Source organism: Limanda limanda, chromosome 23 (genome assembly GCF_963576545.1).
Source record: "Limanda limanda chromosome 23, fLimLim1.1, whole genome shotgun sequence".
NCBI lineage: Eukaryota > Metazoa > Chordata > Actinopteri > Pleuronectiformes > Pleuronectidae > Limanda > Limanda limanda.
The window spans coordinates 2,189,822-2,204,532 of record NC_083658.1 but is presented as its reverse complement, the minus strand read 5'-3'; the positions used below and the strand labels follow the sequence as shown (position 1 = coordinate 2,204,532).

Below are 14,711 nucleotides of genomic sequence, written 5' to 3'. Positions count from 1 at the left end.
TAGTTCCATCCTGCTTATGCATGAATCTCAAGAGGCTCGTACGATTTAGAGTCCATTTATATAATCACTTGAATGAATTGATTAACTTCTTTTCTCTCTCAATGCTACAAAATAGCGTGTGACAAACTTGTGCTCGTCATATTTTTGTGTGATATCTGAAACTGACCTCGACGTCTCAAAAAAATTCCACCTGAAGTTTCACAAATGTCACAAAACGATCACAGCATAAAAAGCACTTTGTCTTACAAGTCCCGAGGCGCTGTAGATTTCATCATAACGAACCGAATGTCATTAATTAGTCGGATACAGAAGAGGTCAGAAACAACGACCTTCAGTGGAATAGAAAAGAGGAGAATGTGTTTGCATTGTGGTTTTATTTCCTCTCTATCACTGTCGGTCAGGTTTAGGCTCTTTCACAGCGAATGATTGAAATTTAAAAGTGTTGTGACCTGATACGGAGCCTGAACTTCCATAACACCACAGATCACAAAGGTGGAATCCACTGCTCATTGTGACACCGCGTGGGTTAATGGACCAGAATCAGAAGATTGAGGGTTTAAGTCCCTTCATGGTTTGAAAATTAGATTAAAAATCCTACTTCCTGTAACCATAGAATCCATTCTTTGGAAATGACACTGGAGCTTTCACCAAGAAACTACAACATAAAACCACTGATTAAATAACACACGTGGTCTATCAATGCTCACACACACACACAAACACACACACGCACACACACACACACACACACACACACACTCACCTTTATCAGTCAGAGCTTCTTCCTGGTTCACTGTTCAAGGTTCAGGCCTCGGCTGCAGAGACAGAGAAGGAGAAGATGTTTGTTTATTTCAGCCGTGACACAAACTCTTTCTGTCTTTAATCACAACTTCATTTAACACTAACGTATTTGTTTTACTACACAAAGTTACTGTGGTGATGATGTTTAATTCTCTGTAATACAAGATGACAAACAATACATGGTTCAGGTTTTGTTTTACTGCACAGAAACAAATACACTGCAGAATGACACATGCTCAGAAAACATGAATAAAAACATCCAAGATGAGAGGATACAACTGAAAAGGTGAAAGAAAAGATGCAAACTCACCTGTTGTGTGATTATCTGAACACACACACCTGTCCCTGGGATAATCAGGATTCCCATGATGCTTCAGGGTCGAGATCTACGGTGGCTGAGAGAGCTCAACCCACTGCAAATTAAGAAAACATGAGGTTGTTTCCATGTGTTTATTTCTATTTGCATGTGTTTTCTTCATTTGCAGAGAGTTGAACTCTCTTATCCTCCGTACACATCTTTCCAGGATGAATTCTCCGTGCACATTTCAGCGTTTGAGGGAAACGCCATCACCACGTAGACGAGTAGAATAACACGCTGAGAGCGGGTCGCCGAGTTCAGGACGAATTCTTGGAAGACACGACGCGACTGAAATGTGTTTTTGAGGCAGAGTCAGATAAAAAAAACACTGATGAATGAATTCCACAGCTCTTGTGATGCAGGAGGCGTCCTGTGAGACGCAGCTTTTAAATCTGTGTGTGACAGTGAAGTGCACGATTGCCAAAGTGCTGTTTTACAATAATAAAACTCAGAGTCGTCCCACTGCTCTGATGCACGAGGCTCCTCCGCCACACGTTGTGGGTTTGAGACTCATCCAAGGTCGTTTCCTGCAGGAGCTGAGTGCGACCCAGAAGTCCAGGGATCAAATCCATCCTCTGAGGCATGTGTGTTGGAAAGTGACCTAAGGAGATGGAAACTCACTTCTCTGGGTTCTTCAGGATTTGCAAGCTGCAGTGTTTCGGCCTCAAACATCCAGAACATCCACGATACGATTAAAGGAAATAGTTGATGCAGCACTTGTTTGTTTAAATTGGAATCCCATTCAACAGGAGCTGGATATCACCTGTGTTCTAATCCTTGTGACAAATATGCTAAAAGCTAATTTCCTAATTCCGTTGGCACATCTGAGAAAGTTTCTATTTTGTGACCGAGACTCATTTCTCCAATTCTGACGCCGATAAATCTCTTCACTTGTGATTAAGCTCAACACAATGTGAAATTGATTCTTTCTGGTTAACTATAGAATCCACGGATGAGATTGTGTGATTAATCTGCTCCATTAATTTTTCTCTGACACGGCTCGAAATACACGTGAGAGAAAATCTGATCTGCACTTCGTCTTCTTCGTCTCTATATTTAACACAAGAACTTCAAACACGACTTTCCTCTGTTCAACCTTTTGTGTTTTTCACAACCTGAGACAAACACTCGACAACAAAGTTTGATCCAGAGAGACAAGGTGTCGCTTTACTTTGACATATATTGTATAAGTGCATTCTGCAAGCAGTAACTTAGGATCTGTGGGACAACATTTGTTTACATGTGAAGTCTAACTTGAGTCACACCTGTCATCAGATATGAAAACTGCTTCAGAGGTCAGAGTCATAAGTCTGTGAGTTTGATGTTCAGAAGAAAATCGGAGATTCTCCAATTCTAAATGTGAATAAGCGCCAAAATAAAAGAGCACTTTTAAAGCATCCTTGTCTCTTTTCACATAAATACATAGAAATAATAAATCCACTGCTTTTGTAAACGTGAGAACGAGACGGACACGGCCTCAGTCCTTCTTCCCTTTCCTCCTGACTACAGAACCAGGTCGTGGTCCAGCAGCGAGTAGCGGTCCTGCTGCTCCTGGACGGGTTTGATGCTCAGTCCCTGGGTCGCCGCGCCGCTTGGATTCAGATGCTCCCGAGCTGCGGGGGGGAGACTGGGACTCCGCCGGCGGCCGTCCCGTCCCAGGTGCGTGCTGATCTGAGACGAGCGAAGACTCTTCATCTGTCCTCTCGCACGCGTCTCGTACAGCTCCGCGGGGGTTTTCTTAAACCTGCAGGAAACAGATGCTCGTTATTCACTTGTGAAGACAAAGATGTGTTGAGACCTGCTCTGTGGATTCATCAGGACTCACGTTCTCAGAAGCAAAGACGACAGAACCACGGACACGGACGAGGCCGCCATCGCAGCCGAGCCCATCCAGGGCTGGAGCACGAGGCCCAGAGGCATGAAGACACCTGGGACCGAGGGAGGAGGAGAGTTTATCTGCAGCTGCTCCTCAATGATTAGATTAGATTAGATTAGATTTCTTTATTTATCCACACAACGGGGAAATTCACTTGTTACAGCAAAAAGAGAAAAACAGAATTTAAATAACAGTGCCGAAGCAACAATAAAAAAGAAAGATCAAAATATATACACTACTAAACTACACATAATGAGAGTAAAAATATACAGAAAACAAAAACAACCTGCAAAACAGACACTGTGCAAAAGCAGGTACTGGGGAGAAAGTGGAGTGATGTGAGTGTTATTGTAATGAAAACAAAAGTATTATAAGTAATATTGCAACAGTAGTGACCATGATACAGAAAAAATAATTAAAAGTAAGTGACCATAATATAAATAATACTACAAGATAGTATAAAGGAAAATATAAATATTGCAATGTAACCATTATAAGTGACCATGATATAAATATAGATGTAAAGTGTTGAATATTATTGTGCATAGGAGTGATCTGAGTAAAAAAATAAAAAATAAATAAGAAAAATAAAAATACAAATACAGCTATGGTGAGAGGTTGAGTGGAGATAAAGATAATAGACAGGGACTACAACATTATCAGGTGGTGCTGGTGTTGTAGAGCCTGACTGCAGCCGGGATGAAGGACCTGCGGAACCTCTCCTTCTTACACCGTGGGTGTAACATTCTGTCCTGTTGTGATCCAGGATCTTTCTCTGAAAGTTATGCAGATGTGTAATCTGTCCTTACCGGCAGCGATTGGAATTCCCACCAGGTTGTAGATGAGAGCGAAGACAAAGTTGATCCTGATCCTCTGCACGGTCTTCCTGGACAGCTCGATGCACGCCACCACGTCCAGCAGGTCGTTCTGAACACAGGGGAGAAACCTCAGGTTCAACGTGTAGAACGAGACGTGTTCTCTAGATCAGAGGTCTTCAACAGGGGGTCCGCGACCCCTAGGGGGTCCGTGGAGGTACTGCAGGGGGGTCGCGAAATCTTTGGCTTATTAGACAATTTAAAAAAAAATGTATAATTTTTTTTTATTTTAATTTTTTCACGAATTTAAATGTCTTTCAATACACATTAACATGCATCCAACATATTGTGAGGCCGATTTGACCCTCTGCCTGACAACCTAGTAGGGGGTCCCTGCTCGATCTCTCCACCTGCTTGGGGGTCCTTGGCCTGAAAAACGTTGAAGACCCCTGCTCTAGATTGTTGGTTTGGTATAAACATGTTTCTGTCAGACGCACTCTGATCAGGACGATATCCGCCGCCTCGATGGCCACGTCGGTCCCGGTGCCGATGGCGATGCCCACATCAGCGCGGGCGAGGGCGGGGGAGTCGTTCACGCCGTCTCCCACCATGGCGACTCGCAGGCCTTGCTCCTGCAGCTCTTGCACTTTTGCCACTTTATGTGACGGCAGCACCTCGGCGAACACCTTCCTGATGCCAACCTGAGGAAACACCAGCACCAGCGCTTTGAATTCAAGCTCATTTTCCATCAGTATGTTTATGAATCCTTCGTCATCATGAGTTTGACCTGGGCTGCGATGGCTTTGGCCGTGCGTCTGTTGTCTCCTGTGATCATAACCACCTCGATGCCTCTGCTGTTGAGCGTGTGCACCGCCAACGCCGACTCGGCTTTCACTGTGTCTGCAATCGCCAGCATGGCACACAGCACGCCTGCAGAGAACAAACACAACATGAGACCAGGCTCCACTCAGGCTCTGCAGCAGCCTCGTCTGATGGTTTGCAGGTCCTCACCGTCTATGGCCACCAGGATGGCGGTCTGTCCTTTCGTCTCGTGGCTGCACATGGCGGCGTCGACGTCCGCTCCGATGTGGTGACCGTTCCTCCTCATCCACTCCCTGTTCCCGATCAGGACGGAGAAGAACAATCCTTGACCTGCCAGAAAAGGAGATTAAGAAAGTATACTTTAACAATATCCTGTCACCTACTGGACGCCTCGGAGGGATGAGGTGTGAGACGCATCCGACCTGCAGGCGGCGCCTCGGGCTCCGGCTGCAGGCTGCTCTCGTCCGTGGTGGCTCCAGGAAGCAGGAAGCTCTCCTCACTCTGCTGCAGGAGCAGATGCTCCACGTTGGACACTCGGCAGCTGATCCCACAGCCGGGCACCGCCTGGAAGTCCTGGCAGTAACCGAGCCCGTCACTGCCCAGCTCCTGTGGAGAGAGAGAGAGAGAGAGAGAGAGAGAGAGAGAGAGAGCAGGGACATTGACCTGGAGACACTTTGAAAAACACACAACTCTACGTCCTGTTAAGACTCTGATCCAGGTGACCTCCTCTCTCACCTCTTTGCAGTGTTTAGCGACGGCCATGCCCAGCGGGTGCTCGCTGCTGGCCTCCGCTGTGCCCACCACCGCCAGGATCTTTCTCAGGGGCATCCGCGCCATCTCCCACAGCACCAGCACCCGGGTCACCCGGGGGACGCCGTTTGTGATCGTACCGGTCTTATCGAACATCACCACCTGGATCTGAGGGAGCAGAGAAACACAGAGTCACTGATCCCCCTCCATCTTTTGTTTCATTCCTTGGGTCATAAGTGGATTCAGTCCACAGGTATTTATTCAGACTGGAAGCAAGAGAAGGTTTAATGTGTGTGACCTCAAGAGCTGATACAGGAGAGTTTCAGGGATGACGCAGTACCGTCTGTCGCCACAAGGTGGCACCAGTTCATAAGGATACGTAGATCAGATATTAAAATACATGGACAGCATTTATGCTCTTTACCATCATGTATTTTTATATATGTGATTATTATGTAAAGCTACAAACTGTTGCATCTCGTTCTCTTTGTAGTAAACTAACACAAAGTTAAACATCACAGTTATCAGACGTCAGGATCAGGGTGTGGGGGGGGGGGGGCATTACCTTGTGGGCCATCTCCAGCGGCTCGCCTCCTTTGATGAGGATCCCGTTCTGAGCTCCCACCCCCGTGCCCACCATGACAGCCGTCGGGGTTGCCAGGCCCAGGGAGCAGGGGCAGGCGATGGACAGAACCGTGATGGAGGCCTGGAAGGCGAAGCGCACGATGACCTCGGCGTTGGAGATGTTCTGGTTGTAGCCCTTTGAGGACCAGATACAAACATCGGTTTATAGAAATGATCAAAAGCATCATCTCAGCATGAAAACACGTGCGTGTGCAGTGTGCACCCACCGGGAAGTTTTCTTTCACTATTTCAAAATTGACAAACCCGATCGCCATCCAGGCCACGAGGGTCAGGACGGACACGAGGACGATGAAGGGCACGAAGTATCCGCTGAGTCGGTCTGCAAACTGCTGGATGGGAGCCTGAGGAGACACCAGAGAGACGTCAGGGGACCTTCTCTTCAGCAGGGTCGGCTATGGAAAGAGATTAAAAAGCAGTTGAACGTGTGTCTCACCTTGGACGTTTGTGCTTCTTCCACCAGTTTGACTATTTGACACAGAGTTGTGTCGTTGCCCACGTGAGTCGCCTCCACCAGCAGAGCGCCGTGAGCGTTGATGGAGCCGGCGATCACCGAACTACCGACCTTCTTACTGACAGGCATCGGCTCACCTGACCGAGCAGAGAGAAAAGGTTGAGAGAAGAAGTCTTTTTATTCCCTGCAGCGGTTTCACCCTCTCACCTGTGTGAGGGTTGCAAAATTCCGGGAATATTCAAAGTTGGAAACTTTTCACGGGAATTAACGGGAATTAACGGGAATTAACTGGAAATGTTGTGGGTAATTTATACTAACTGTATTTACCTTGTCATATACAGACATAAATATAAACATTTTGTTTTGTCATAGGCTGATTTGAGCCCTGAGGAAACTTTGGGCACTTGACTATATGCTTCTGCATCGTTGTGTCATTCTTAACAAAGGTCTTTGCACAGTATTTGCAAATGTACACAGCCTTTCCTTCTACATTGGATGAGGTGAAATGTCTCCACACATGAGAGAGTGCACGTGGCATTGTTCTGTAGAATAAGATGAGAACAAAGTTTGTAAAAAAACACTAATGCAATGCCAGAGATATAAATAGTTAGCCAAACAATTGGAATCGTCTGTAAACATATTTTACAATTGATGGATAAATGAATGGAAATAGTCTAGATGAACAGATGAACAATCCTCAATCAGCATGCTAATATATTTTCCCAGTGATATCATGGAAACTTACCTGACTAGTCCTTCACTCTACAGCAGGCCTCAATAGCCCTGCTGTAGAGTGAAGCATGCTGGGAGTTATCTGTAGGGTTGGGTACCGAGAACCGGTGCCATATTGGAACCGGTTCCAATACAACCGGTACCTACCCGGACCGAAATGCAACGGAGATTTCGGTGCCTCATTTCGGTGCCTGAGCCAATCGAAGACTGAGGTCTCCGCTCGTCCCGCCTCCTCACACTACCGCTCCTTCCTTCACGGGAAGCGGCGGCTCCCGCCGGGCCCCCGCGGCCGGTGGACAGACTCTTGTCTCCGCGCTGCCCGCGCGTCAGGGCTTCCGTGCAGGTGGTGGTGGGGGGGGGGGATCTCCTTGCGAGACCTCTCCCCGGCGCTGGCCGCCCCCCCCGCCGGGCGCATTTCCTCCGTGGCGGTGCGCCGCGCCCGGCTCCGGGACGGCTTGGAAAGGCTCGGGGCGGGAGGAACGAAGACCACGCCGAAAAATGTTTCATAAAAGCGTCTGCATTTGGGGGGGCGAAGGGGGGCCGAAGCCTGCCTGCGACAGCCCCAGCCGCGGAGACACGGGGGTCTCCGAGTGAAAAGCGACCCTCAGTCTTCAGTTGGCTCAGGCACCGAAGTCAGAGTGTGTGTGTTTTGTGTTTATTTGTATTTATTTAAGTATAGTGTAAACTTTTGTTAAAAGTTCATATATTATTCATAGTTTTAAGTTAAAACGTTTTTGTATTCATTTATATTTATAATTACTTTAAACAGTTTATATATTTGGCAATAAAAAAGCCTTTCTTAAATGATGTCAAGCTTCGTTTTGTGCACTTTAAAAAAAAAAAGTATCGGTTCAGGAACCGTTAAGGCACCGGTATCGTTTTAAAAGTATCGGTTAGGAACCGGTATCGGATAAAAACCAAACGATACCCATCCCTAGTTATCTGTGCATGTGATGGAAGAATGCACAGTGGAGGGTTGAAACTCAACGTTCCATACATCTTTAAGATAGAGTTTTGAAAGATGTTTTTATTGCTCAGCGTTTAATTTGCGAATTTATTTTTTTTTCAAAATTCCCAAAATTCCCGAGCTAAACTTCCCATGGAAAGTTTCCGGAAAGTTTCCGCCCCGTTGCAACCTCACCTGTGATCAAGGACTCGTCTGCCATGGAGCTTCCCTCGATCACTTTCCCATCCACGGGGAACTTCCCTCCCGGAGTGACCTTCACCACATCGCCACGCTGGACCAGCTCCACCAGCACCTGCTCCTCGCTGAGGTCACACCGCTCGTTATCTATCAGAGTGAGACACTGTAAGTCTTATCTTTACTTTCTGCAGCGTGTGTCTGACCTGATGATGGAGAGGTTGGGTCCCAGAGTGACGACTGTGGCGTCGGTGGCTTGAAGTGACATCAGCTTGGCCAAAGCCGCCGAGGTCTTACTCTGCAGAAAGGGCCACAGATCAAGTATTATAAAACGTCTTAGTGCATTTTAAAATTAAAATCACTGAAATCCATCTGTCTATTTTCCACCTTTGCAACGTGCTCCAGCCAGCGACCCAGAGCGATGAACACGAAGAGCATGGGCGGCGTGTCGAAGAAGGTGACCGGGCTCTGGCTGGCTCGCTCGGCCATGGCCACGACCAGGACCACGCAGGAGTAGATGTAGGCGATGGAGGTGGCCAACACGATCAGCACGTCCATGTTGGCTGTGCGGTGCTTTAACGAGCGATATGCCTGCACGTAGAAGTACCGGCCTCCGAAGATCTGGAGGGAAGGGAGGAGAGAAAGAACATTTCTTCTAAACCAAATGAGCGTATAACCCAGAATGAAACTGTCTGGACTAAATGTCCCTGATGGTAAAAGCTGATCTAGATGAACATGGTTTGTTTGCAGGTGCCAGGAACTATCCAGTGTCTACGACTCGATCCCAGTTTCACAGTCACTGGAAACAAAAGGCCCCTTCATGCAAAAGCTCCCGACCACACTTCCACTCTTACAGAAAGGAAACCGAACCATTTCTGAGCAAGTGATCTGGATTTAGACGAGAAAGGTCAGCTGTTCTCTTACCTGCACAGGTGTACAGAGCAGGAAGAAGGCCAGGTTGAGGAGGGACAGGCCCGGCAGCAGGTTCTGCTCCTGGGGCATGGAGCCTCCGTGCTGGCTGTGCTGAGAGTCCATCACCATCATGTAGATCATCAGGCCCATGACCGGTAGGCCGAACACCAGGCTGAGCAGGAAGGAGCCTCTCCACCTGCACACGTTCCACAAATAAGACCCCACAGAAACACGTCTTTCCAGCCACATGCAGCCTGAACTCTATAAAGAGAATATTCACATCATTTATAACGTTTAAGTAGTTACAGATACTTGCTGTCTAATTTCTTCTGAGTGGTCGAGGTTGTCTTTGTATCCCGGCTTCTCCAGACTGGCCTCAAACCCAAGACTCTACAGGGAGAAACAACGCTGCTGTCACAGATCGACACAGAGATCAGGTGTGTGAACCAACAGGTGAGATCTACCTGGATGAGCTTGATGATATCTCGAGCTCCGAGCACTTCAGGGTCAAACTGGATCTTTGCCTTCTTGGTGGCGAGAGCGACGGAGGCGCCGAGGATCCCTTTGGTGGCGGTGAGCTTGGACTCGATGTTGTGGACACACGATGCACAGGTCATACCTGATATCTAAAAGTGAACCGTGGTCAATAAGCTTCAGCCGGTTTTCGGCTGGATCACGTTGTGTTGGAGGACTTACTGAGAGGTCGAGCTTCCCGTGGGAAACTGCGTTGTCTTCTATCAATTTGGCCCCGAAGCCCAAGTCCTCGATGAGCTGCGTCACGGCGACGGCGTCTGTGACGTACGAGTCGTACTTCACCTCAGCCTTCCCGGCCATCAGAGACACCAGCACTGAGATGATCCCTGGAAGACGGATTCCTGTTAAATCTGCTTCTTTCCTGGATAGTGGGAGGAGTCAGTGGAGGCCGTGAGATCCGACCTACCCTCGTGTTTGAGCAGGTTCTTCTCGATGTTGGACACGCAGGAGGCGCAGGTCATTCCCGTCACACAGATGAAGCACTTCTGCACGTTAACGTCGGGGGGGTGCGGCGGGTTGTTCCTCTGTGATCCGCTGCCGTTGCTGACTCTCGCCTTGTGGTGCGTCTGTGGGTCAGGAAGGGGAGAAGGTCCCGGGGTGACGGGTCTGGACTTCTCAAGACTCTGGATCCTCTTTACAGGCTCTGACGAGAAGAGAGGAGAGATGAACACAGCGATGAACCGTATTCTGCCCCATTCATTTTAATGACAACATGCTAAATATAGTTTCTTTCTCAGTAAGATGCAATAAAGTGACCGTGCAGACTGCAGAAATGAAGGAAATTCTGATTTTACTCCTCATTATCATTGTGGGAGGTGAACCTGTGAGTAAAGAAACCACAGACTGAGCAGCGGCAGAGATTTAGTTTCCCTGAATCCTTCACAACACATTGACAGAAACATAATTATCCTCTGAGGTGAGACTTAAATATAAGCGTGTGAACAAAAAGCTGCAGCTTCCTCCTTTAAAATCCAAAACCTTCCACTCGACCTTTAAAGCTGCAGATTAAATCATGAAAGTTAAGTTAATTCCACGTCTTGGCGAGAGCAGTTTGAGTGATTAGCCCCGGCCGCTGATTGAAAGCCCTCCGACTCCGAGTGGAGGGCATACTTGTCTGGTTACCATGGGAACCAGTGGAAACCGTGGTGGCCCGTTGCCATAGTGACCGGCAGCATTCTGCAGACTGTACATGAAAGAGCTTCGGTGCTGCCACTGGAGTTTTTGGTTCACAGGTTGATTCTTTATCTGAAGCAATAAGTCCATAAAGTACAAAGCTCTCCTGAATGCAAATTAATAATATAATTAGAGTGGAATTCGTTTGAGGGCATCTAACAAAGAGCTGCAAAACCAGTTCTATTGTTCCTAACAGCACAAAAAATACAGTGAGACATTTTAGAAATGTTACTGTAAGTATTTGTCGATACCTTGAAGCCATGCGTCGAACCCCATGTCCTCGACAGCTGCCCTGAGCTGCTCCGGCGCCGTCAGACAGGGGTCAAAGGTTATCGTTCCCTTCTCATCCTCCAGCGACACAGATATTGAAAGTGTCCCGCTCATCTGAGAGATCCGCCCTTCGATGGACTGCACACAGGAGCTGCAGGTCATCCCTCCGATCCACACGCTCACGAGCTCAGTGGACGCCGTCGGGATGTCCGTCTTCCAGCAGCTGACGTCCTCTGCGGACAAGTCCACGGTTAACAAAGCGGCATCGAACCCCATGTCCTCGATCTCGTCTCTCAGCTCCTCTTGTGTGACCAGAAGAGGCTGAAACACCACCAGAGCTGCTTTGTCCTGCAGAGACACCTGGACGTACGAGACTCCCGGCAGCTCAGCGACGTGTCCCTCGATGGACTGGACACAGGAGCGGCAGTGCATCCCGTCCACCCGGATCTGCACCGCCGCCTCCACGCTGTGTCCCAGGCCCTCGAGCTCCAGGGCCAGCTCCTTGGCTGTGATGGCCGAGGCGTCATAGTCCACTTTGGCTAGCTTCCCGGGTAAAGACAAGCGGATGCCGAGCACCCCCTTCAGCGCGGAGGTCCTGGACTCCACGGCCCGGGCCTGGTGCTCGGAGCTGAGTCCTCGGAGGTGCAGCGTCGCCCTGGAGGCCGGCGGGGGGGGAAGGTGGAGCTCGGTCTGGCTCCCGTACTCGTAGGCCAAGTTGTCAAGGCCTTGTTTCCCAACATCAGAGCAAATTCCCTTAAAAAAAAATCAAAGAAAAGTGAAGCAATCAGAAGTCAGGTCCATGATTTATGCATTCGCAGCTTATCTATGTTGTAAACAGACTCTTGACCTTTGACCCTGAAGAATCGTCACCAAACCAAACACAGTTGTTGTAAAGGTCGTCAACTTTCCCACAGTAAAAGCACATAGTTGTGTATCTTTGTTCCAGGTAATGAGTCTGGGGGTCAGGAACAAAGACAATAAAGACTTTTAATTTCCTGTTCACTAAGTTTGCTCTGTTTACACTCGCTCGCGGCACCGTGAGGATAATAAATACATCTGGAACTGATGTGAAGAAACCTCAAATAAAAAGACATTGGTCTATATTTTAACTTGAATCTTACATGAAAAATTTAGTTTCTGGACACTTCCCACACACACACACACACTCACTCACTCACTCACTCACTCACTCACTCACTCACTCACTCACTCACTCACTCACTCACTCACTCACTCACTCACTCACTCACTCACTCACTCACTCACTCACTCACTCACTCACTCACTCACTCACTCACTCACTCACTCACTCACTCACTCACTCACTCACTCACTCACTCACTCACTCACTCACTCACTCACTCACTCACTCACTCACACACACACACACACACACACACACACACACACACACACACACACACACACACACACACACACACACACACACACACACACACACACACACACACACACACACACACACACACACACATCCACACACACTCACACCACATGACTGAGCCTCCACATAAGCTGGACAACGTGACTCTGCTTAAGGTCAAGATACCTCACAGAGCGGAGGAGACAAGATGGACTCTGACTTTCACTTTTCCTCATACGTTCATAAAACACATTTACACACATCGTGGAAAGTGGATTTACAAACATCTCTCCACGTCTCGGGAACTTTTTCTTGTTTTCTTTTCCAGGTCAAAAGCTGTAAATCGAACCAGATGGGACTCGAACCCACAACCCCAATAAGCTTCATATTCATAAGGAGATTTACAGAACCAGACCCGTGCACCTGGATCTCCGTGTCTCCATGTGAGCCTTCGTGCTACCGTACAGCAAACACTGACATGTTGAAAGCCGAGTTCACGATCGCTGTTCAAAGTGCAACACTTCTCCAAACAAAATGATTTTAGAGATAAGATTAAATTTAAACAACACTGGAAAACCTGACTTTTGAAACCAGATAATTAAAGTTTATATAATGCCCCTGAAGCAACACTCTTCTCTCCTTGTGCTGTTGGACCCTGACTCGCCCACTAACCTCACCTGTGTGATTACAGGACACACGTAGATGTGGCTTTGGTCCAGACGATAAAAACAATAAGTTCATTCAGACTCCGGAGTAACTGGAGTTACAGATGTTACACATGATTCACCATCAGATCCAACAACTTTCTGTCCACTGACGATAAAACTCACTGAACATCTGAGACCAAACAGCAGAAATGAGCAGTTTCTGACTCTTTAAAGCTTTAAAATCACCTTTGTCTTCCTGTTGCATCGAATATTTTCATTTAGAAACGACCCAATGATTCATAAGAAGAGACAAGGTATTATAAATAAGAGTTATTTTGGTACGTGCATGTTTACATTCGTTGCTCTGACCTTGAGCATGATGTTACAGAAACCTTTTATCATTATATATGTAATAAATATTGTTTACAACACACCATAATGTAGCTGGGAGCGGTTGGATGGTTTTAAGTTTTTATGTGCAGTAATAACAATAAATCACTTCTTTAAACACATTTAATAGACTTATATTTATGTGACGTCGTCTTTTTATCTTTTTGTTTTATTGCTTTGTATTTTGCTTTGAGGTAATGTCGTCTCCTTCCTATTTTTTTTTAGATTTGACTTATTGTTTCTATCAGATTAAATCCATTATTTGTAATTAAAGTTATTTTAACATCATTTTAACAGTTTCTACAGCAGCTTCCGTGTATGAGAGACTTTTTTCTTCTTATTAATACATTTAAACCAATCATGGAGAATTAATTAATAGCTTGGGGACTTAAGGTGTGAAAATAAAAACAAGTGGCTCAACAGGTTCCATCAGAGTCGCTGCGGTGCCAAACTAAAGCAAACAAAGAACAAGAGGAGGACATGAGTCCTTCAGAATAAAATAGTGGAGGACTCTGTCCCCTGTGTACCTGGAGGTCCGGAGAGCATTGTCCCCGGGTGCAGGACGCCGTGTGTCCCCGGGTGCAGTCCGGTCCGCAAACACATTCCACCATCCGGATCTGCTCCCCTGCGGCGCGCATGGACCCGGACCCGAACCGGGACTCGAACCCGGACCCGCTGGTTCTGGGAGACTTCGGTGAAAACATGTTGGAGCCGCAGCTGCTCGGTTTGTCTTCACCTGTCAAACGTCGCGGGGACAAAGTCCGGAGCCGTGCGCAATGGCACAATGCGCAATGGCACAATGCGCAATGGCACAATGCGCAATGGCACAATGCGCAATGGCACAATGCGCAGAGGTGTGAGGTGCTGGATGAGGAGGGGGTCACCGTGATAGAGGGAACAGCTTTTAATCACATGACTCAAGTTTCACTGTATTGTCATCAGAACCATAAACTGGTCAAGTGCACAGGAGCAGGAAGTGAAACTGGATCCAGCTCAGGAAGCAAGAAGGT

General features: G+C 47.4%; 1 protein-coding gene across 1 annotated transcript; it reads right to left on the bottom strand.

Moving 5' to 3' along the window:
* Positions 1-2,299: 2,299 nt before the first annotated feature.
* On the bottom strand, positions 2,300-14,460 carry atp7b (ATPase copper transporting beta). The gene is made up of 21 exons (XM_061066760.1): positions 14,229-14,460; positions 11,262-12,033; positions 10,244-10,480; positions 10,000-10,163; positions 9,768-9,929; positions 9,620-9,693; positions 9,316-9,499; positions 8,779-9,012; positions 8,598-8,689; positions 8,392-8,519; positions 6,501-6,655; positions 6,274-6,408; positions 5,988-6,182; positions 5,408-5,590; positions 5,095-5,278; positions 4,862-5,002; positions 4,638-4,780; positions 4,348-4,551; positions 3,845-3,962; positions 2,985-3,087; positions 2,300-2,903 (listed from the first exon to the last, which is right to left on the bottom strand). The coding sequence occupies exons 1-21, from the start codon at positions 14,403-14,405 to the stop codon at positions 2,663-2,665; spliced, it is 4,026 nt and encodes a 1,341-aa protein (XP_060922743.1). The 5' UTR covers positions 14,406-14,460; the 3' UTR covers positions 2,300-2,662.
* Between the last annotated feature and the right edge of the window lie 251 nt (positions 14,461-14,711).